Below are 21,662 nucleotides of genomic sequence, written 5' to 3'. Positions count from 1 at the left end.
AATAGTGGCTTTGGGCCAATCACATGCACTCAGTATAATTTACTTAGTGTAGCATGGCCAGAATTGTGCGGTGCTTAGAACCAGGGTCCCAACGGAGTACATTTGGGTGCCATGGTACCTGCTGATACCTTTCCTGGTACTTGTGAAGTGTTTTTGGAAAGTTGGTAGGGACAGGTCAGGTTTTCGCCCAGCAAGGCGTCCGACTTGTCACTGGAAAGTTGATTGGCTGTGCAGTTTTTGAAAGACACGGCTGTGGTAGCAGCTGTCACCACTGCACGGTGTGAGTGAAGGTAAGCTGCAGCAAGGATTGCCAAGCCCAATTCAAGAAATACCTGGGTGGAGCCAGGAGACACTGAGGGTGGAGCCAGGAGACATTGGGGGTGGAGCCAGGAGCAAGGTTGTGACAAGCATAATTGAACTCCAAAGGGAGTTCAGGCCATCACATTTAAAGGGGCCACTGCACACCTTTGAGTGCCTCCCCTCCACTGGAAATAATGAAGGATGGGGCACTTTCAATCTTTTTGAAACCTGGAGGGTGTTTTGAGGAGATGCACTGGATGCTATATCGAAAATCTGGTGCCTCTACCTCAAAAAACAAGCCCCCCAGAGCCCCAGACACCCACGGATCACAGATCAATTCTCCATTATTCCCTATGGGAATCGATCCCCATAGGGCATAATGGAGTGCCCAGCAGACATTTCCCTCCCCCCATAGGGTATAACGGAGAATTAATTGATCTGTGATCCGTGGATGTCTGGGGCTGGGGGGGGGCTGTTTTTTGAGGTAGAGGCACCAAATTTTCAGCATAGCATCCAATGCCTTTCCTCAAAACACCCTCCAAGTTTCAAAAAGATTGGACCAGGGGGTCCAATTCTATGAGCCACCGAAGAAGATGCCCCTATCCTTCATTATTCCAAATGGAGGAAAGGCATTTAAAAGGAGCACGGTCCCTTTCAATGTGATGGCCAGAACTCCCAGTGGAATTCAATTGTGCTTGCCACACCCGTGCTCTTGGCTCCTCCTCCATAGACCCCAGATGTTCTTGAGTCAGACCTAGCAACTCTACCCCAAAATCTTGTTGGTTTCTGTCATGATCCTGGGCCTAGTGAGGCCTCCAGGCCCCAGGGAAGCCTGCCTAGGAGTTACTGAGAAAAGCCTACATTTCCCAGCACCCCTTCTGTCCCTCTGATTGGGTGGCAAGGTTTTGGAGGGAAACTAGCCCAGAGAGGGGTGGGGTTTGGGAGGACAGCATAAAAAGGCCAAGCCCAAGCAGGGGATGTTCTTCCCTGGAGAGGCTGCAGGTGGAGAAGGCGGGATCTCTGGAACTGGCAGCAGGAAAAGATCCCTCACCCAAGGGATGTGGTGAGTTCTGGTATTAAAGTAGGGACTGTGTAGCTCAACGCATCAGGGCGTTTGTTTCTTTGCGCCAACCTTTACTGTTTCACATTCACTTTAGCATTAAATCTTTGTCACCCACTTATTGTTTTAGAGCACTAATTATAAACTTCTTTCTGTTATGCTGCCTGGGTTCTCACGTCTCCTTGCTCACAGTTAAGAGGTATTTATTAATATGGGAGGCAAGGGTGGTTGGGTGCTCGGGGCTATCCATATAGACGCTTACCATAGCGGTGGTAGCCAGTAGAAGGCCCTGCTAGGTCCCCGCTATTTGACAGTCTCTAAGGTGCAACTGTACTCAATTATAGCTAAAACATGCTCCCCCCCAAAAAACTAATACCATATATTGCGGCCGGGAAGGGGGGGGGGGGAAATGTTTCTAACTCACCAGTGTGACAAAGCACTTTTTTTGGTCTGTTCTGAACCTGAAGTCTATTAATCTTGTCGGCTGCCCACAAGTTATTATAAGGGGTGTGTGTGGAATCTCTGTACCGTACATAATTTATAAACTACTATTGCCCCCCACCCCCGCCCTCAATTATCTTTCTCTAACTAGAAAGCCTCAAGCGTTTCCACTCTTTCTCCAAGAAAACAGAACTCAGACCTCTTGATCATTTTGGTTACTTCCCTCCCCCCACCGCTTTTCCAGCTCTCTTAATTTTATATTTAATATAGGGAAACAAAAAATGTGGGAGACGACGTTTGTGTGTGTGTGTGTGTACAATGGCAATCTCAGCTTCCTGCATGTGGGTGTGTGTTTAGAGGGAAAGTGACAAAGAAGGTCCTTTAAAACCACCACCACTAACGGGGGAAAAATATTCTTTTTATCCTCGGCATAAAAGAACCGAACACACACAGCTCTCTCCTGTGCTGAGAAACCGCAGGCAGCTGTACGCGGGGACAAAAACACATTAGCAGTCCATCTTTTTTAACATCTCCCTTGTCTGTTTTGTAATGTGAAAAGCAATCTATAACGCCGCAGATGTATTAAGCATGGTTTCAGTCCGTAGTAAGAGCCCCGCGTATTTGCAATTAAGTTTTTGGAACGTTGGGGAGAAGGGATGGGGAATGCGGAATGGATCAATTATTTGCATCTGATTTTGTTGGATTGCTTGAGGTTCAAGCTTGTTATCGTTTGTGATCAATGAAAGCCTATGAGGTCCGAATTGATAGGTACGTTCTGGGTGATATGATGTCATAGAGAGAGAGGGAGGGAGGGAGGGAAGGAAGGAGAGCAGGCAGGTTGCAAAGAACACCAGGCTGATGCTGAAAAGAAGCAGAAGAAGATTCCATTAGATTTATATCCTGCCCTATACTCTGAATCTCAGAGTGGCTCATAAACTCCTTTACCTTCCACCCCCGCAACAGACACCCTGTGAGGTAGGTGGGGCTGAGAGAGCTCTCCCAGAAGCTGCCCTTTCAAGGACAACTCTGCTAGAGCTATGGCTGACCCAAGGCCATTCCAGCAGCTGCAAGTGGAGGAGTGGGGAATCAAACTTGGTTATGCCAGATAAGAGTCCGTGCACTTAACCACTTCACCAAGCAGGGCTTTTTTTTTTTTTTTTAGCACGAACCCCTTTGCATATTAGGCCACACAGCCCTGATGTAGCCAGTTCTCCAAGAGCTTACAGGGCTCTAAATACAGGGCTTACTGTAAGCTCCAGGAGAATTGGCTACATAGGGGGGTATGGCCTAATTTGCAAAGGAGTTCCTGCTATAAAAAAAGAAGCCCTGCCACCAAGAGTATCCCTGTGTCAAGTTATCCTCCATACAGCAACTTAACCCTATGTCCTGATGTCACTGCAACATCTCCCTATCTGAGCTCCACACCACTGGGTGCCACTGAGGGGGCACAATTTCTTCGGGGGGGGGGGGACCTCTTAATTTCTTCAGAACACGATGTACCGGATGTTATCATAGAATCATAACAGTTGGAAGGGACCTCCATGGTCATCTAGTCCAACCCCTTGCACAATAAGGAGAGCCCACCACCTCCCGAGGAAGCCTGTTCCACTGAAGAACCACTCTTAATGGTCAGGAAGTTCTTCTTAAATTGAGCCAGAAACCCTTTTCATTTCAACCCACTTGTTCTGGTCTGACCTTCTGGGGCCACAGAACACAATTCCACCCCGTCCTCTATAGGACAGCCCTTCACGTACTTGAAGATGGTGATCCTATCACCTCAGCCGCCTCCTCTCCAGGCTAAACATGCCCAGCTCCTTCAGCCTTTCTTCATAGGACTTGGTCTTCAGACCCCTCACCATCTTCGTCGCCCTCCTCTGGACCCGTTACAGCTTGTCTATATCCTTCTTAAAATGTGGTGCCCAAAACTAGTTTTCTTTTTAGTCTTTGGATTATGTTTCTCCTCTCTCTTTTGTATTTGTAATGGAAAAATTCTCTCTTAATAAAAATTATGATGCTTAAAAAAAGAAGCAGCATTTTAAGGTAGATGCTGAGCTGATATAATTTAGTGTACCTTCCGGTGATGTCAGGGGGTGTGGCATATGCAAATGAGTTGTGCTAATGAGCTCCGGCACCTCCTTTTCCCTACGGAATGACCTGTGCTTTTGTGGAATATCCTTTTTAGGAATTTTGTTATGAGGACTGGGAGAGTGGAAGGTGAGCTAGAGCTGGGGTGTCAAAACGCATTTTGAAGATATTGGATTTATATCCCGCCCTCCACTCCGAAGAGTCTCAGAGCGGCTCACAATCTCCTTTACCTTCCTCCCCCACAACAGACACCCTGTGAGGTGGGTGGGGCCGAGAGAGCTCTCCCAGAAGCTGCCCTTTCACGGACAACCTCTGCCAGAGCTATGGCTGACCCAAGGCCATTCCAGCAGGTGCAAGTGGAGGAGTGGGGAATCAAACCCGGATCTCCCAGATAAGAGTCCGCGCACTTAACCACTACACCAAACTGGCTCTCCTAATTTGACACAAATGGGACTTTGTGGGGCTGGGCCATGTGTCATAAAATACGCCAGGTAGTGGAGATATAAACTTGATAATGGACACAGACAAACCCAATTAAAGATATTTTTAAAAAACTTAAAATATAAACATGCTTTAAAAACTCTTCCAATGGTTTAAGTTGGAAAGGTGGGGGACTAGCGGAAACAGCAATGCAATTTAAAATAAAACATCAAGAAAAAAGCACAAGGCTCTGACTCTATGGAAACAATGAAACGGCACTGTAAACTTCTCCCCATCAGTCTACGCAAGATTGGCAAAGCCTTTCTAGTATAATATCTCCCTGTGGCTGTGGGTTCCCACATTAGAGTACTCACTAGGTTAGGTCCATTCAGGAGAGATAAGCTGGCTGAAAGCATCAACCCTTGTTTGCAAGGACACAGCTCCAGGAAGCATGAGTTTCAGCTAGCTATAGGGAAGCTGAAAATGTAACCATCTCCACTCCATTTGAAACCACTGCAGAGTACAGACAGAAGCTGCAACGAAAATGTGGAATGGATCTTAAAATCCACCCCACGTTTTTCTTGCAGCAGCCAGCAAAGAAAGGCAGGAAGAATCTGGGACTCAGCCTGCAAGCTTCAAAGGGTGCTTCAAAAAGCCTTTGAAGCTCCCAAGATGAAACGGAAAGAGTCTCAGCCTGGAAGCTTCAAAGAGCCTGGGAGCTTCAAAGGGTAAGGACAGGAGGCCTGATCAAAGCCTTGGGTGGGCCGGATCTGGCCCGCGGGACAGGTGTTTGACATCCCTTGGCTAGAGCATCCTTGGTGAGAAGGACTGTGGCTTAATGATAGAGCAGTGGTGGCCAACGTAGCTCTCTAGATTTTTTTTTTTGCCTACAACTCCCATCAGCCCCAGCCATTGGCCATGCTGGCTGAGGCTGATGGGAGCTGTAGGCAAAAAAAAAAAACACCTGGCGAGCTACCGTTAGCCACCCCTGTGATGGAGCATCCATCTGCTTGGCATGCAGCAGGTCCCAGGTTCAATCCCCTGCATCTCCAGCTAAAAGAATCAGACAGGACTTCCACCTGAGACCCTGGGAAGCTGCTGCCACTCTGAACAGACAATACTGACCCTTATGAACAAAGGCGTTGGAGGGGGACAACGCAGGACTGCCATTTTCAGCAGCAGCTTCGTGTTCTTCGCATGGTGTTTTCCCTGTCCACAGCTTCCCAATAGGCTAATTCAGGTGTAAGTCCCTAACACAGGCCTATGCAGCTGCTGGCATTCCACTGAGTGATAGCTCACGCCCTACTTCTCAACGAAGAAAAGTGCGCCTTTAAAACACCCACTTGTATACATCCCTAACAGTCACATGGGTTCCCTCTTACGGGCATCTATAAAGGAAGAACAAAACAGAGCGCTGAGGCATAGAAATGAATGCAAATCGGAGAGAAAGGCGGCGACGATTCCATTACAGGCTTAGCACAGACTGAAAGCAATCGGCGTGGGGGCTCTTGAAAAGATACTCGATTCCGAAATGGTGTTGAACCCGTGGCCCCGGTTCCTGCGAAGCTGCAGGCACGAAAGGGAAAAAAGCAGCACCCCTTTCCTGCCACTTTGCAAAAGTTCACATCTGCAAGGGGGGGAATTATACATTTCACTCTATGAATGCAAGAGACGTTCTAAAAGGAGCGTTTTGAGTATGTGATTATACATGCTCCCGATCTTTCTGCCTGCTGCAACACCTGAACGCTTTTCATTTAAAATACTATCTGTATATAAAAGACCGGGATTTGGAGTGGTATGGCACAGCCCAATCACGTCAGATCTTGGACGCTAACAGAATCACTGCTTGTATGGGAGAACACTGAGGAAGGTTTTGCAGAGGAAGGCGATGGCAAACCCTTCTGCTTAACCGTTTGCCTTGGAAACCCAAAGGGCTCGCCATAAATCCACCGCAACTCAATGGCACTTCATGCAAACACGTATAAAAGGCAAGCAGCATCTTGGAGGAAGGAGAAGGGGTTCTTCAGTTTTGTTTTAGACCAGGGCTTTTTTTTTGTAGCAGGAACTCCTTTGCATATTAGGCCACACCCCCTGATGTAGCCAATCCTACAAGAGCTTACAGTAGGTCCTGTACGAAGAGCCCTCTAAGCTCTTGGAGGATTGGCTACATCGGGTGTGTGGCCTAATATGCAAAAGAGTTCCGGCTACAAAAAAGCCACCCATCCATCTATCTCCATCCATCCATCCATCCACTTTTTTTGTAGCAGGAACTCCTTTGCATATTAGGCCACACCATCCTGATGTAGCCAATCCTCCTGGAGCTTACAACAGGCCCTGTACTAAGAGCCCTGTAAACACTTGGAAGACTGGCTACATCAGGGGTGTGTGGCCTAAAATGCAAAGGAGTTCTCTGCTACAAAAAAAGCCCCGTTTTAGACACATTTGCAGTGAAACGAAGGGACCGTGGCTCAGTGGTAGAACACCTGCTTGGCATGCAGAAGGTCCCCAGGTTCAGTCATCTGCAGTTAAAGGATCCCAACAGCAGGGGATGTGAAAGACCCCCACTCTGAGACCCTGGAGAGCTACGGTCAGTCTGCGTGGTCTTGACCTTGATGGACCAAGGGTCTGACTCAGCAAAAGGCCAGGGGACAGGGCCCACAGCACAGAGGCAAAGCATCTTCTTGGCATGCAGAAAGTTCCAGGTTCAAACCCCAGCACCACCCACTTAAAAGGATCTGGCAGCAAGGGATGGGAAAGACCTCCGCCTGAGACCCTGGGGAGCTGCTGCCAGTCAAAGTAGATAATATTGACCGATGATGTACCAATACTACAGAATCAGAGTTGGAAGGCGCCTCCAGGGTCATCTAGTCCAACCTCTTGCACAATGTAGGAAATTCACAGATACCTTCCCCCATATACACACACAGTCAGTGACCCCTATTCCAGATGGTAAAAAACCCTCCCTAGATCCCTGGCCTGGAGAAAAATTGCTTCCTGACCCCAAAGTAGCAATCAGCACTTCCCTGGGTAAATAAGAAAGGGTCAGGAGAGCTAAGCACTGGTGCAGCCCTTCCTGCCCTCCCTCTTGCAATATGCCAACATACACAGCATTAGCATTGCTGTCCAATGGCCATTTAGCCTCTACTCAAAAACCTCCAAAGGAGGACACCCCACCACCTCCCGAGGAAGTCTGTTCTGCTGAGGAACCTATTCCACCTCAGCCTTTTCCACCTCCCAAGGAGGAAGCCTGTTCCGCTGAGGAACACATTCCTTCTCCTGAGCCTTTTCCACCTCTCGAGGAGGAAGCCTGTTCCGCTGAGGAACCCATTCCACCTCCTGAGCCTTTTCCACCTCCTGAGGAGAAAGCCTGTTCTGCTGAGGAACCCAATCCACCTCCTGAGCCTTTTCCACCTCCCGAGGAGGAAGCCTCTTCCGCTGAGGAACCCATTCCACCTCCCGATGAGGAACCCTGTTCCGCTGAGGAACCCATTCCTTCTCCTGAGCCTTTTCCACCTCCCGAGGAGAAAGCCTGTTCCACTGAGGAACCCATTCCACCTCCTGAGCCTTTTCCACCTCCCGATGAGGAACCCTGTTCCGCTGAGGAACCTATTCCACCTCCTGAGCCTGTTCTGCCTCCCAAGGAAGCTTGTTCCACTGGGATTCAGTAGAAAACAACTTCTTGTGTTCATGTGTCCAAGGTGTCACCAAGATACACTTATTTCTCATTTCACCCATTCCACCTCCTGAGCCTTTTCCACCTCCCGATGAGGAACCCTGTTCCGCTGAGGAACCCATTCCTTCTCCTGAGCCTTTTCCACCTCCCGAGGAGAAAGCCTGTTCCACTGAGGAACCCATTCCACCTCCTGAGCCTTTTCCACCTCCCGATGAGGAACCCTGTTCCGCTGAGGGACCCATTCCACCTCCTGAGCCTGTTCTGCCTCCCAAGGAAGCTTGTTCCACTGGGATTCAGTAGAAAACAACTTCTTGTGTTCATGTGTCCAAGGTGTCACCAAGATACACTTATTTCTCTGCAACATGGCAAAAAAAAAAAAAAGCAAAATAATGTATCAGGACCAACGGAATGAAGACTGAACATACCTTCTTCGCAGCTCTCTCCCTTGTAGCCCGGATTGCAGATGCAGGTCCCCATGATGCACGTGCCGTGGTTGTTGCATGAGACGTCGATGCACTGGTTGGTTGGGACGTCACACTCGGCTCCCTTCCACCCGCTGTGGCATAAGCACCGACCTTTCATGTACTGCCCGTTTCCGCTGCATAATACTGGGCAAGATGCTGCAAAGCAACAGGGTTAGAACAGTATCAAAATTAATCTGCCTTCCCATTCAAGCATCTCTACTGCTTTTTCTACTAAATCTAGCAGTGAAACCGCCGACCTCCGTGCAGATGATGACCATGTCGCCTGGAGCTTCAGTTACAAGGCTTTGTCTGGAGAGAGACCTAATTTGACTCAATCTCCAGGCAGTTTTAGGAAGGCTGGGGGAAAAAAAACCCCTCCTTTTCCAAAGCCCCCTTTTGCAACAGCACAAAGTAGATTTTCCCTGTTGATATATTCAGACTCTGCTCTGTAAATCTCTGGCTTTAGACGTAAGGAGGGTATCTACCAAAAACAGGGCCTTTTCTGTTGTGGCACTTTCGCATGGAACTACTTCCTCACATCTACTGATTTGGTAGCTCAATTTTTGACTTTCAGGTGCCAGGTGTTTTTATTTTCCTGAGTATGTGCCAAGAGTTAGAGATAGACAACTGGAAATACTACGTTACACAGAGAATGAAAAGAATGTGAGACCGATTTCGCTTAAGGCTTGTTCCCGGTGGAGAGCCCTTTTACTCCCGGGGCTTCTCTCTGTTTTCTCACAAGTTGCCCTGGAGCTGCGAGTTGGCGTGCCGCTTTTCCACAGCAAACAGGATCCTCTTTCAAGCGGTTTCTGCTTGCTGCGGGAGAACAGTGCGCCAACTCGCAGCTCCGGGGCAACTTGTGCAAAAACGGAGAGAAGCTCCGGGATCAAAAGGGCTCTCCACTCGGAACAAGCCATAGTGCAAAATCGGTCTGAAATTTGCTGCCAGAAGATGTAGTGATGACTACAGGACTAGACAGCTTTAAGACAGAATTAGATACACACATGGAGGGTAAGTCTATCAGTGGTTATAAGCCAAGGTGACTGAGGGGAACTTCCACATTCAGGGGCACTAAATCTCTGCATCCCAGAACCAGGAGGCAACCAACAAGGGGAAGGCCTCAGCCTCTCTGGCCTGTTGTTGGGCCTCCAGAGGAACAGGTTAGCCATTGTCTGAGACAGGATGCTGGACCAGATGGACCACTGGGCTGATCCAGCAGGGCTCTTTTGATGTTCTTAACGGGGGAAGGCCTCAGCCTCTCTGGCCTGTTGTTGGGCCTCCAGAGGAACAGGTTAGCCATTGTCTGAGACAGGATGCTGGACTAGACGGACCACTGGTCTGATCCAGCAGGGCTCTTTTGATGTTCTTAACGGGGGAAGGCCTCAGCCTCTCTGGCCTGCTGTTGGGCCTCCGGAGGAATTGGATGGCCACTGTGTGAGAGAGGAGGCTGAACAAGATGGACCATTACTCTGATCCAGCAGGACTCTTCTTAGGTTCTTTTGTGGCTGCCCCCCCTTTCCCTTGTTGTTCCTTACTTGCATTTTCTGATGCCTTATGGATTTTTACACATTGCTTAGTTGTGTCATGTCATTTAATCGCATTAATTCTAATTTATTGTGATGGCTTTTGACTAACGACTATCATGTGTCCATAGGCAGCATAAGAAATACTTTAAATCAGGGGTGGCCAAACTGTGGCTCGGGAGCCACATGTGGCTCTTTCACACATCTTGTGTGCCTCTTGAGGACCCCACCCCCCTATCAGCTGGCTTGGAGAAGGCATTTGTCTCTTTAAATCACTTCTCCAAGCCAAGCCAGTCAACAGCTTGCAGAATGCACTTAAAAGTTAAAAAGTTGCTTTCTTTCCACCACTCCCTTCCTCCTCCCTCTCCCATCTATTTTCCTTCCTTCCTTCCGAGCCAGTTTGGTGTAGTGGTTAAGTGTGTGCACTCTTATCTGGGAGAACTGGGTTTGATTCCCCACTCCTCCACTTACAGCTGCTGAAATGGCCTTTGATTAGCCATAGCTATCACTGGAGTTGTACTTGAAAGGGCAGCTGCTGGGAGAGCCCTCTCAGCCCCATCCACCTCACAGGGTGTCTGTTGTGGGGGGAAGAAGATATAAAAGATTGTAAGCCACTCTGAAGCTCTGATTCAGAGAGAAGGGTGGGGTATAAATCTGTAGTCGTCTTCTTCCTGCTCTCAAAAATCTGATGTTCATCTCTTGGGGCTCTCAAACTTCTGATGTTTATTCTATGTGGCTCTTAAGCCAGTTTGGCAACCCCTGCTTTAAATCAATCAATCAATCAATCAATCTGCTAAATTCAAGTTCAGTCCCACTTTAGAGACCGACGAGATTTTGGGGGTATGAACTTTTTGAGAGTCAGAGCTCCCTTTGTTAGAGAGGGATCTCCGTTCCCACTTGCATCTGACAAAGGGATTTTTGCCTCTCAAAAGCTTATCCCCAGAAATCTCGTTGGATTCAAAGGGGCTATTGGACTCGAATCCTGAAGATCAGCATGGCTACCCCTCCGAAACGAAATAAATTTGGTATTTTGAGATGGTACAATTCCACCCCCCCCACCCCCAATGTCTTGCTTACATGCTTCTATTTTGAGCTTCAGGCAAAACAAATAAATATAGTGAAATAAAGAACTCCCGTTTGGACTTCTTTCATTAACATCCTTTTCAGGGCAAGGGGACAGGGGGGCCTCAGGTAAGACAATGTTACGGGGTCAGGGGTGGCCCGAATTAGTCCTGCTTGCCCTCCCTTCGACACTGCACCCGGGTAGACTTCTCACAAAGGGAGGATAACCTCTAGGGCTTCGGCAAGGAAAAGCAGTGGCTTAGAGACCACTTTACGGATGGCTGAACAGAAAGGGTAACCCGTAAGCTCCCCCGAGCTATTGACAGAGTAGCCGCTGGCCAAACAATAAAGACCCAGCCGTCTCTAGCTAAGCCCTCCTTTTGCTTAATGCTTGGCCCCCCACCCAAAGGGCAGTGCTCTCGAGGGATCATTATTCTCATTGTCTGTTCACATGTGACAACCAAAAGGAAGGGGAGGAGAAAAAGTGGGAGGCCCAGTGGTGTGTGGGGCGGGTGGAGGTTTATGTCAGTAAAGTCACATCAAACAATAAACCAGGGGTGGCCAAACTTGCTTAATGTAAGAGCCACATAGCCTAAATTTCAGATGTTTGAGAGCCACAAGGCATGAATGTCAGATGTTTGAGAGCCGCAAAGAAGGAAGGAAGGCGGACAAATATATTTATTTATTCGATGTATACCCCGCTGAAGCAGGCTCAGGGTGGCTATATGGGAGAGGAGGGAGGGAGAGATGGAAAGAAAGCAACTTTAGATGCATACTACCAGCTGGCTTGGCGAAGTGATTTAAAGAGACAAATGCCTTCTCTAAGTCGGCCTTCTCTAAGCCAGCCAATGGGGCAGTGGAGTCTTTGAGAGCCCCGCAGTATGTGTGAAAGAGCCTCATGTGGTTCTCGAGCTGCAGTTTGGTCATCCCTGTGATAAACCAAGCGCTGTGTGTGTGTGTTATCAGTTTGCTTCCTCTTGCAGTCCTGAGCCAGGCTTTACTTCCTGCACCCAGTCAGATGCAATTGGGCATCTCTGGACTCCTCAGCTTCTGAGAAGTTTACTTTAAAAAGTAAAGGTAAAGGTAGTCCCCTGTGCAAGCACCGAGTCATTATCAACTCATGGGGTAATGTCACATCACGATGTTTTCTTGGCAGACTTTTTATGGGGTGGTTTGCCATTGCCTTCCCCAGTCAACTACACTTCCCCCCCAGCAAGCTGGGGACTCATTTTACCAACCTCATAAGGATAAAAGGCTGAGCCGACCTCGAGCCGGCTACCTGAACCCAGCTTTTGACGGGATCGAACTCGGGTTGTGAGCAGAGCTTGGACTGCAGCTTACCACTCTGCACCACGGGGCTCCTCGTCTTCTGAGAAGTTTACTTAGCCAGTTATTAAAAACTGGAGGGGAAGCCCGGCGCCCACATCGGTTTGCACGAGCGGAGCTTCATGAGCGAGACTGAATGGAACAGGGGAAACCCTTGTCGAGAGAGAAGCTCCGCAGGCCGAAGGGAGCTCCTGGCACTGAAAGGGATTGGGATCCATACAGCTGCAGGACTGCAACAAATTCATTTTAAACCTTAGGATGCTTACTGATAACCTCTCTGTCTATGGTTCGGCGGCATAGACACGTAGGGTTCAAGTCAGACTGAACTTTTGGTTCACGGAAGGCATTCTTGTCAGTGGGATACAATGCTCCTGGCTCCTTGAAGCAGGGTTGCAGAACCGTGCAAAAGTATTCCCTGGTTCAGCACCTGGCATCTCAAAGTACCTGGCAGGACTTCTGCCTGAGACCCTGGAGAGCTGCTGCCAGTCTGACCAGGCAATAGTGCCCTTGATACAACCAAAGGTCTGATTCAGTATAATGCAGCCTCATTTATTGGGGGAGAGCTGTGGCTTCATGGTAGAGCCTCTGCTTGGCATGCAGAAGATCCCAGGTTCAATCCCCGGCATCTCCAGTCATAAAGGACCAGACAAGAGGTGATGTGAGAGCCACTGCCAGTCTGAATAGACAATATAGACCCTCAGGAGTGGAATTTTAGCAAGAGCTCCTTTGCATATTAGGCCACACACCTCTGATGTAGCCAATCTTCCAAGAGCTTACAAGGCTCTTTTTTGTAAGCTCCTGGAGGATTGGCTACAACAGGGGTGTGTGGCCTAATATGCAAAGGAGCTCCTGCTAGAATTCCACCCCTGTTGACCCTGATAGACCATGAATCGGACTCAGGTTTGTTTAGAGAGCAGCTGTGGCTCAGTGGAAGAGCATCTGCTTGGCATGCAGAAGGTCCCAGGTTCAATCCCTGGCCTCCCCAGTGAAAGCAATCAGGCAGCAGGTGTATTGAGAGACCTCAGCCTGAGACCCTGGAGAGCGGCTGCCAGTCTGAGTAGGCAATACTGACCCTGATAGGCCAACGGTCTGGTTCAGTGGAAGGCAGCTTCATGTGTGAGAACAGCAGTAATAACAAAAATAACCTTACCCCGGCCACAGTCGGGACCCAGGAAGCCAAGAAAACAATGGCAGGTGCCTGAAACACAGTCTCCGTTCCCGTAGCAGTTGCTGGGACAGTTATCCACTGATTCTAGGGGATGAAAAAAAACAGACAAATCAATCTGGGTATGAAATAACAAAGCACCTGCTTGTGCATGCAGACGGCATCTCTGGCGTATCGCCCAGCCTGTCAGTGTCTTGGTAACATTCCACCAAACGACAACAGAATGAGTGGTACTCAGATGAAATAAGAACATAAGAGAAGCCATGCTGGATCAGGCCAGTGGCCCATCCAGTCCAACACTATGTCACACAGTGGCCAAAGAAAGCAGGTGCCATCAGGAGGTCCATCAGTGGGTTCAGGACACTAGAAGCCCTCCCACTGTCCCCCCCCCCAGACACCAAGAATACAGAGCATCACTGCCCCAGACAGAGAGTTCTATCAATACACTTGATGATTTCTATCCAGTTCTCCTTCCTGATTCAGATTCCACTCAATGTCATTCCATGGGATTCCCTGCACCCAGGGTTAGCACTCTGTAGAGATCATAGAATCATAGAGTTGGAAGTGACCTCCAGAGTCATCTAGTCTAACCCCCTGCAGAATGCAGGGAATCCACAAATACCTCCCCCTAAACTCACAAGATCAGCATTGCTGTCAGATGGCCATCTAGCCTCTGTTTAAAAACCTCCAAGGAAGGACAGCCCACCCCCTCCTGAGGAAGCCTGTTCCACTGAGGAACCGCTCTAACTGTCAGGAAGTTCTTCCTAATGTTGAGCCCGAAACTCGTCTGATTTGATTTCAACCTGTTGGTTCTGGTCCTACAAACTGGGGCCACAGAAAACAATTCCACCCCATCCTCTATAGGACAGCCCTTCAAGTACTAGAAGATGGTGATCATATCACCTCTCAGCTGCCTCCTCTCCAGGCTAAACATGCTCAGCTCCTTCAACCTTTCTTCAGACGACTTGGTCTCCAGACCCCTCACCATCTTCGTCACCCTCTTTCCTTGACCTATTCCAGCTTGTCTATATCCTTCTTAAAATGTGGTGCCCAAAACTGAACACAATACTCCAGGTGAGGTCTTACCAGAGCAGAGAAAGCGATACCACCACTTCATGTGACCTGGACACTAGACTTCTGTTCAGGGGTGGAATTCTAGCAGGTGCTCCTTTGCATATTAGGCCACAGACCCCTGATGTAGCCAATCCTCCAAGAGCTTACAAAAAGAGCCTTGTAAGCTCTTGGAGGACTGGCTACATTGGCGTGTGTGTGGCCTAATATACAAAGGAGCTCCTGCTAGAATTCCACCCCTGCATCTGTTAATACAGCCCAAAACTGAATTTGCCTCAGTGTGCTGCAGTGAGAAGGCGGGAACCATGAAAGAACATAACATAAGAACATAAGAGAAGCCATGTTGGATCAGGCCAATGGCCCATCCAGTCCAACACTCTGTGTCACACAGTGGCAAAAAATTTTATACATACACACACACTGTGGCTAATAGCCACTGATGGACCTCTGCTCCATATTTTTATCTGAACCCCTCTTGAAGGTGGCTATGCTTGTGGCCGCCACCACCTCCTGTGGCAGTGAATTCCACATGTTAATCACCCTTTGGGTGAAGAAGGACTTCCTTTTATCCGTTTTAACCTGGCTGCTCAAAGTTCCATTCTGAACGTTCCATTCTACCACAGGGAAATCTAGTCTGGATCCAAACCAATGTTAGGAACTAGACAGGCAGAGAGATACTTGTCAGACTCAAGGAACTCGATTTGAGTCCAGTGGCACCTTTAAGACCAACAAAGTTTTATTCTGCATAGAAGCCTTTGTGTGCAAGCACAGTTCTTCAGATACATTGACCTAGGGCTTTTTCTTTTTTTTGTAGCAGGAACTCTTTTGCATTTTAAGCCACACTCCCCTGATATAGCCAATCCTCCAAGAGCTTACAGGGCTCTTATAGTACTGGGCCTACTGTAAGCTCCAGGTCTGGCTACATCAGGGGGGCGTGGCTTAATATGCAAAGGAGCTTCTACAAAAAAAGCCCTGCCAAGGAACGGCAAAGAGGTATTAGGAGCACTGACTTAAAATAGCACTAAGCCGTGTTCTCTCCCCAGCATCTTAGATTTTATCACTGCAGCGTATTTTCAAGTTCATCGCTGTAACCTAAATGAGTAAAAATGAGAACGAGACACCGTGCATTGGATGCGAAACAGGGTTTAAGGTTCTCTGAACGTTACACTCGGTGGTAATGCCGTTGCAAAAAAGGCTTTCTTCCAACTCAGCCTAGCTTGAAAACCGGCACCTTGATCTGGCTGATCTGGCTTCCTGTGTCTGTGACATAGTGACATTGAGACTAGACTAATTTTTAGAGGACATGGGCCACAGAAAACAATTCCACCCCATCCTCTATAGGACAGCCCTTCAAGTACAAGAAGATGGTGATCATATCACCTCTCAGCTGCCTCCTCTCCAGGCTAAACATGCCCAGCTCCTTCAACCTTTCTTCAGAGGACTTGGTCTCCAGACCCCTCACCATCTTCGTCGCCCTCCTCTGGACCTCCTCCTCCAGCTTGTCTAGGTCCTTCTTAAAATGTGGTGCCCCAAACTGAACACAATACTCCAGGTGAGGTCTTACCAGAGCAGAGAAAGCAATACCATCACTTCATGTGACCTGGACACTAGACTTCTGTTCAGGGGTGGAATTCTAGCAGGTGCTTTTGTGTATGTGTCTCCTCTTTTGGGCTTCTCTTATTTAAAAAAAAATGGATGAAAATGTCCACTTTTGGGGCTAGAAGGTTTGAAATATTCCGAGTTAACAGCAAGTATCCCAGCCAAGGAGGAGGAGGAGAGGAAGAGATTGGATTTATACCCCACCCTTCACTCGGAGACCGATTTCCCACTAGCCTTATGCTGCTCTCACTCTCCTCTTCTCAGCAGGGCTTCCGTTGGATTTCACATTATCTGCCCCGAGGCTACGATTCGCTTTGCCTTTTTCCTGTGGCAAACAGAAACCGGTTTTTAGAGGATCCTGTTTGCTGCGTGAAAGAGGGGGAGCGAGTTGTAGCCCCGAGGCAGATAGTGTGAAATCCGACAGAAACCCACAGAAAAGAGGAGGGTGAGAGCGGCATAAGGCTAGTGGGGAATCAGTGGGAGTCTCAGAGTGGCTTCCCGTCGCCTTCCCTTCCTCTCCTCCGATGTGCTTCGCCGGGCAATCTCAGTCCGAAAATTCGCAAGCTCCCACTTCGTTGCGCGAATTCGCTCTAATCGATCCCTATCAGTCCAGACGTTGAAACTCAATATTTGTTGTATCACCAGTGCTTTCGGACGTCCGCCGCTTCCTGTTTTGTTCCCGCTGATGGCTCATGCTATTCTTGTTCACAATTTGCTTTTCATAAAAGGAGGGAAAAGACCCACAATGCTTTAGGGCTTATTAAACATTAATTTTTTTTCCCCCATAGAGAGGATAAAGATCTCTCCCCCGAGGATTTCTTAACGCAAGTTTGCATAAAGACAGGGTACTGTTGCGCTGGCGGGGCCTGGCGAAATGACAAAATAGCATGGTTCGTTGGAGGCTATTGTTTCTGATCCTAACCCACCGTAATGGGTGTCATATTAAAACGGGATGTAATTACAGAGGAGCAGACTCAATGTAGCTGGATTCATTTTTCACCGAGACAGGTTAGAAACAGCGGTAGGAGGACGCGGTGACAACTCCTCAGGTTTTTTTTTTAAAGGTTAATTCCGGTCTGTGAAACAACATATCTAACATTACATAGGTCCAGACAAGGAGGAAAATTAATACTTCCAAATGTCCACGCAGGGGCGGCGCTAAGAATACTCGAGGCCTTCCGAGATGATTAGAAAAAGTTCTGTAAAAGGTATTGTTGTTAGACCGGGCCCAGTAAGTAGCAGTCTAGTATTCTCAAAGTTGCCAACTTCCAGGTAGTAGATCTGGAGATAACCGTGGATAACGTTACTAATCTATTATATTATTACAACACTCTGGTGCAAAACAATGGTTTTGCTTACAAGAATCGCTTTATGTAATCAAGAAATATAATGCAACTTAACAAACACTATATTATATATGTTACAAAAGTGATTGATACACGTTACATATCGAGAAGAACATTCACAGTGTATTCCATAGAGTGAATAATCACACAGAGTCCATTAGCATTTGGGAAATTAATCTTCTTCTTAATACTGCAAAGTAGGCAAGGTGCTAGCGATTCTCCCAGAATCATCAGTTTGCTGTGGTGGTGAAGTGTGCGGACTCTTATCTGGGAGAACCGGGTTTGATTCCCCACTCCTCCACTTGCAGCTGCTGAAATGGCCTTGGGTCAGTCAGAGCTCTCTTATCTGGGAGAACCGGGTCTGATTCCCCACTCCTCCACTTGCACCTGCTGGAATGGCCTTGGGTCAACCAGAGCTCTCTTATCTGGGAGAACCGGGTCTGATTCCCCACTCCTCCACTTGCAGCTGCTGGAATGGCCTTGGGTCAACCAGAGCTCTCTTATCTGGGAGAACCGGGTCTGATTCCCCACTCCTCCACTTGCACCTGCTGGAATGGCCTTGGGTCAACCAGAGCTCTCTTATCTGGGAGAACCGGGTCTGATTCCCCACTCCTCCACTTGCAGCTGCTGGAATGGTCTTGGGTCAGCCAGAGCTCTCTTATCTGGGAGAACAGGGTTTGGTTCCCCACTCCTCCACTTGCACCTGCTGGAATGGCCTTGGGTCAGCCAGAGCTCTCTTATCTGGGAGAACCGGGTTTGGTTCCCCACTCCTCCACTTGCACCTGCTGGAATGGCCTTGGGTCAACCAGAGCTCTCTTATCTGGGAGAACCGGGTCTGATTCCCCCACTCCTCCACTTGCAGCTGCTGGAATGGCCTTAGGTCAGCCATAGCTCTCTTATCTGGGAGAACCGGGTCTGATTCCCCCACTCCTCCACTTGCAGCTGCTGGAATGGCCTTAGGTCAGCCATAGCTCTCTTATCTGGGGGAACCGGGTTGGATTCCCCACTCCTCCACTTGCAGCTGCTGGAATGGCCTTGGGTCAGCCAGAGCTCTCTTATCTGGGAGAACAGGGTTTGATTCCCCACTCCTCCACTTGCAGCTGCTGAAATGGCCTTGGGTCAGTCAGAGCTCTCTTATCTGGGAGAACCGGGTTTGGTTCCCCACTCCTCCACTTGCACCTGCTGGAATGGCCTTGGGTCAACCAGAGCTCTCTTATCTGGGAGAACCGGGTCTGATTCCCCCACTCCTCCACTTGCAGCTGCTGGAATGGCCTTGGGTCAGCCAGAGCTCTCTTATCTGGGAGAACCGGGTTTGATTCCCCACTCCTCCACTTGCAGCTGCTGGAATGGCCTTAGGTCAGCCATAGCTCTCTTATCTGGGGGAACCGGGTTGGATTCCCCACTCCTCCACTTGCAGCTGCTGGAATGGCCTTGGGTCAGCCAGAGCTCTCTTATCTGGGAGAACCGGGTTTGATTCCCCACTCCTCCACTTGCACCTGCTGGAATGGCCTTGGGTCAGCCGTAGCTCTCTTATCTGGGAGAACCGGGTTTGATTCCCCACTCCTCCACTGCTGGAATGGCCTCGGGTCAGCCAGAGCTCTGGCAGAGGTTGTCCTTGAAAGGGCAGCTGCTGTGAGAGCCCTCTCCAGCCCTACCCACCTCACAGAGTGTCCGTTGTGGGGGGAGGAAGATAAAGGAGATTGCGAGTCACTCTGAAATTCAGAATGGAGGGTGGGATATAAATCCAATATCATCATCATCATCAATGAAGATGAGAGTGACACGCTTCTGATAAAAATGGGCATGTTTCAGTAGGTAACGTCCTTCGTCCGACTAATAACTTGATTATTCTGAACCAATGCTCAAGTCATTGAAGACGCAAAATGTGGAGATCAATTTCTCAAGGCTCAAAAGGTTCTCCTATGCGGCATAAAAGCCACGTTTTATCAATGGTTAAGATAATCCTGGAACCAGTGCTCAGTTAATGAAAATGCAGAAGTCTGGTCAGTTACTCACAAGGCACTAGCATAGAGTCCACCCGCCCAAGCAGCCATTTCCTCCAGGGGAACTGATTTCCGTAGTCTGGAGATCACCTGTAATTCTGGGAGATCTCTAGGCCCCACCTGGAGCCTGTGCAATAAAAACAGAGAATCACTGCAAAGGAGGAACAGGGGAATCAACAGCAAAAAGCTGCTGTGAAAACCAGCCTCCAAACAAAAACAAAATTAACAAATTGTATAAACAATAAATACAACACATTCTCAAACTGACAACTCCATCAGTCCTTAATACAAAGCAAAGAACGTGTTCACGGGAAACCAGTCCTATTTTCTTTCAGCAGATTAATGCCAAACAACATCAACGAAATCCAGGTGAAACTTTCCAATATTTCTTGATATGTACAGCCAGCAGTCCATATAGCGACAAGGTCGTACTGGTGGCCCTTGTTTCACATTTCGCTTTCTCAAGCTTCTCACAGATAATTTCTTCCACTGAGTAAGAACGGCAACAATCTTTCAACAATGCATAACACTTCAATGCATTGTTGAAAGATTGTTGGCGTTCTTACCCAGTGGAAGGAATTACCTGTGAGAAGCTTGAGAAAGCTAAATGTGAAACGAGGGCACCAGTACGACCTTGTCGCTGTACGGACTGCTGGCTGCACATGTCAAGAAATATTGGACACCACCCTTCCAAGAAGCCCCACCAAACAATGGGTACATTCACAAACCAATTGCCCTCTCACCACACCCCCTCCAGCCTACAAATAGCAGCTCTCCAGCAGCCCTGGCCCCACTCAATGCACAGCAGCCAAGAAGGTCTGAGCGCCTGCTCCGGCTGCAATGCCACTGAGGATGTTCTCCGCAACTGAGAACGAAACGTCTGGAAGGAAAACTTTCTCCAGTAGAACACGGCACTTGATCCCGAAAGATTCTACAAACCCTAATGAAAATATTGGACAGTTTGACATCATCTTTCACTTCACCCGGATTTCGTTGATGTTGTTTGGCATTAATTTGCTGAAAGAAAATAGGACTGGTTTCCAGTGAACACGTTCCTTGCTTTGTATTAAGGACTGATGGAGTTGTCTGTTGGAGAATATACTATATTTAGTGTTTATACAATTAGTTAATTTTGTTTTTGTTTGGAAATGACTGGTGCTTGCACAGGGGACCTTCCCTTCCCTTTCCTTGATTCCCCTGTCCCATCTGAAGCCTAGCAACTCTAACAGGCCAGCAATGAGGTCTTTTTAAAGCTGCTTCGTGCTGCCGTGCAATTACCTGCTAGAATGGCTTTTTTTTTTAAATGTGGACAGAAATGCAATTACGTATATTAAAGGGATGGACAAATTGGCTCAGCTCCCAATAGGTCCTTCTTCTCTGTCCCCCGGTTTTGAATTAATTACCCACTCTCGGCCGGGGAGTCTGTGGCAGTAATTCTCCCTTTATGTATCTACCAGGGTAGCACCGGGCTTAATGACTTGGCGTGGTGGGGGGGAGTCTCTCTCTTTTGGGCTAGAGGCCAAGGCGATGTCTGCCTGACATACCAAGCCCCTATTAGAGGTTGCGGTAATGCAACTGCATGTTCAAAGTTACATATTTTATAGCCTCCAAGCCTTGCTGCTCCCCAGACATTGAGAAAAGCACTTTCCGATGCCAAGAAGAAGAAGAAAATAACCTAGTCATTATCGAGGAAGCGGGGCGGGGGTAAGAATTAAAGTCGGGGGTGAGGGGGCGGCTTGCATATTAAAAGATTATTAGAAGAATAGGCACCAGGTTCGCAGAAGGGATCAAACGCTGTTATCGCTTCAGCAGATGAGGCGGTTGCTGGCACAAAATGGCCGTCCCCCGCCTGATACAGCGACGTTCCACAAGGGCAACGGTTTGCCATCGAAATCAAGGAATTTCCTGAACTTAAAAAAAAAGGGCACACAACAAAATATTTGCCAAGCAAGAAATTGCTTCACCCAGAAACTGGTGCGGGGAATTTACCCTGAAAATTGAGAACGATCCATCTGATGGACAGCAGCAGGGGTGAAATTCTAGCAGGAGCTCCTCTGCATATTAGGCCACACACCCCTCTGATGTAGCCAATCCTCTAAGAGCTTACAAGCCTTGTAAGCTCAT

At 48.4% G+C, this 21,662-nt stretch overlaps 1 protein-coding gene across 5 annotated transcripts in view; it reads right to left on the bottom strand.

Annotated features, from left to right (window-relative positions):
• The window catches only part of TENM4 (teneurin transmembrane protein 4), a 792,728-nt gene that overhangs the window by 207,210 nt on the left and 563,856 nt on the right, over nt 1-21,662 (bottom strand). For all 5 annotated transcript variants that reach the window (XM_060235003.1, XM_060235004.1, XM_060235005.1 and 2 more), the window contains 2 exons: nt 13,505-13,606; nt 8,405-8,599 (listed from right to left, as the gene is read on the bottom strand). In XM_060235003.1, the coding sequence (XP_060090986.1) occupies nt 8,405-8,599; nt 13,505-13,606 (297 nt within the window). The remainder of the gene's footprint in view (nt 1-8,404; nt 8,600-13,504; nt 13,607-21,662) is intronic.

The sequence above is a fragment of the Heteronotia binoei genome, chromosome 3, assembly GCF_032191835.1.
Source record: "Heteronotia binoei isolate CCM8104 ecotype False Entrance Well chromosome 3, APGP_CSIRO_Hbin_v1, whole genome shotgun sequence".
NCBI classification, from domain to species: domain Eukaryota; kingdom Metazoa; phylum Chordata; class Lepidosauria; order Squamata; family Gekkonidae; genus Heteronotia; species Heteronotia binoei.
The sequence above is the reverse complement of the archived record's forward strand: the minus strand, read 5'-3'. Positions and strand labels throughout refer to the sequence as shown.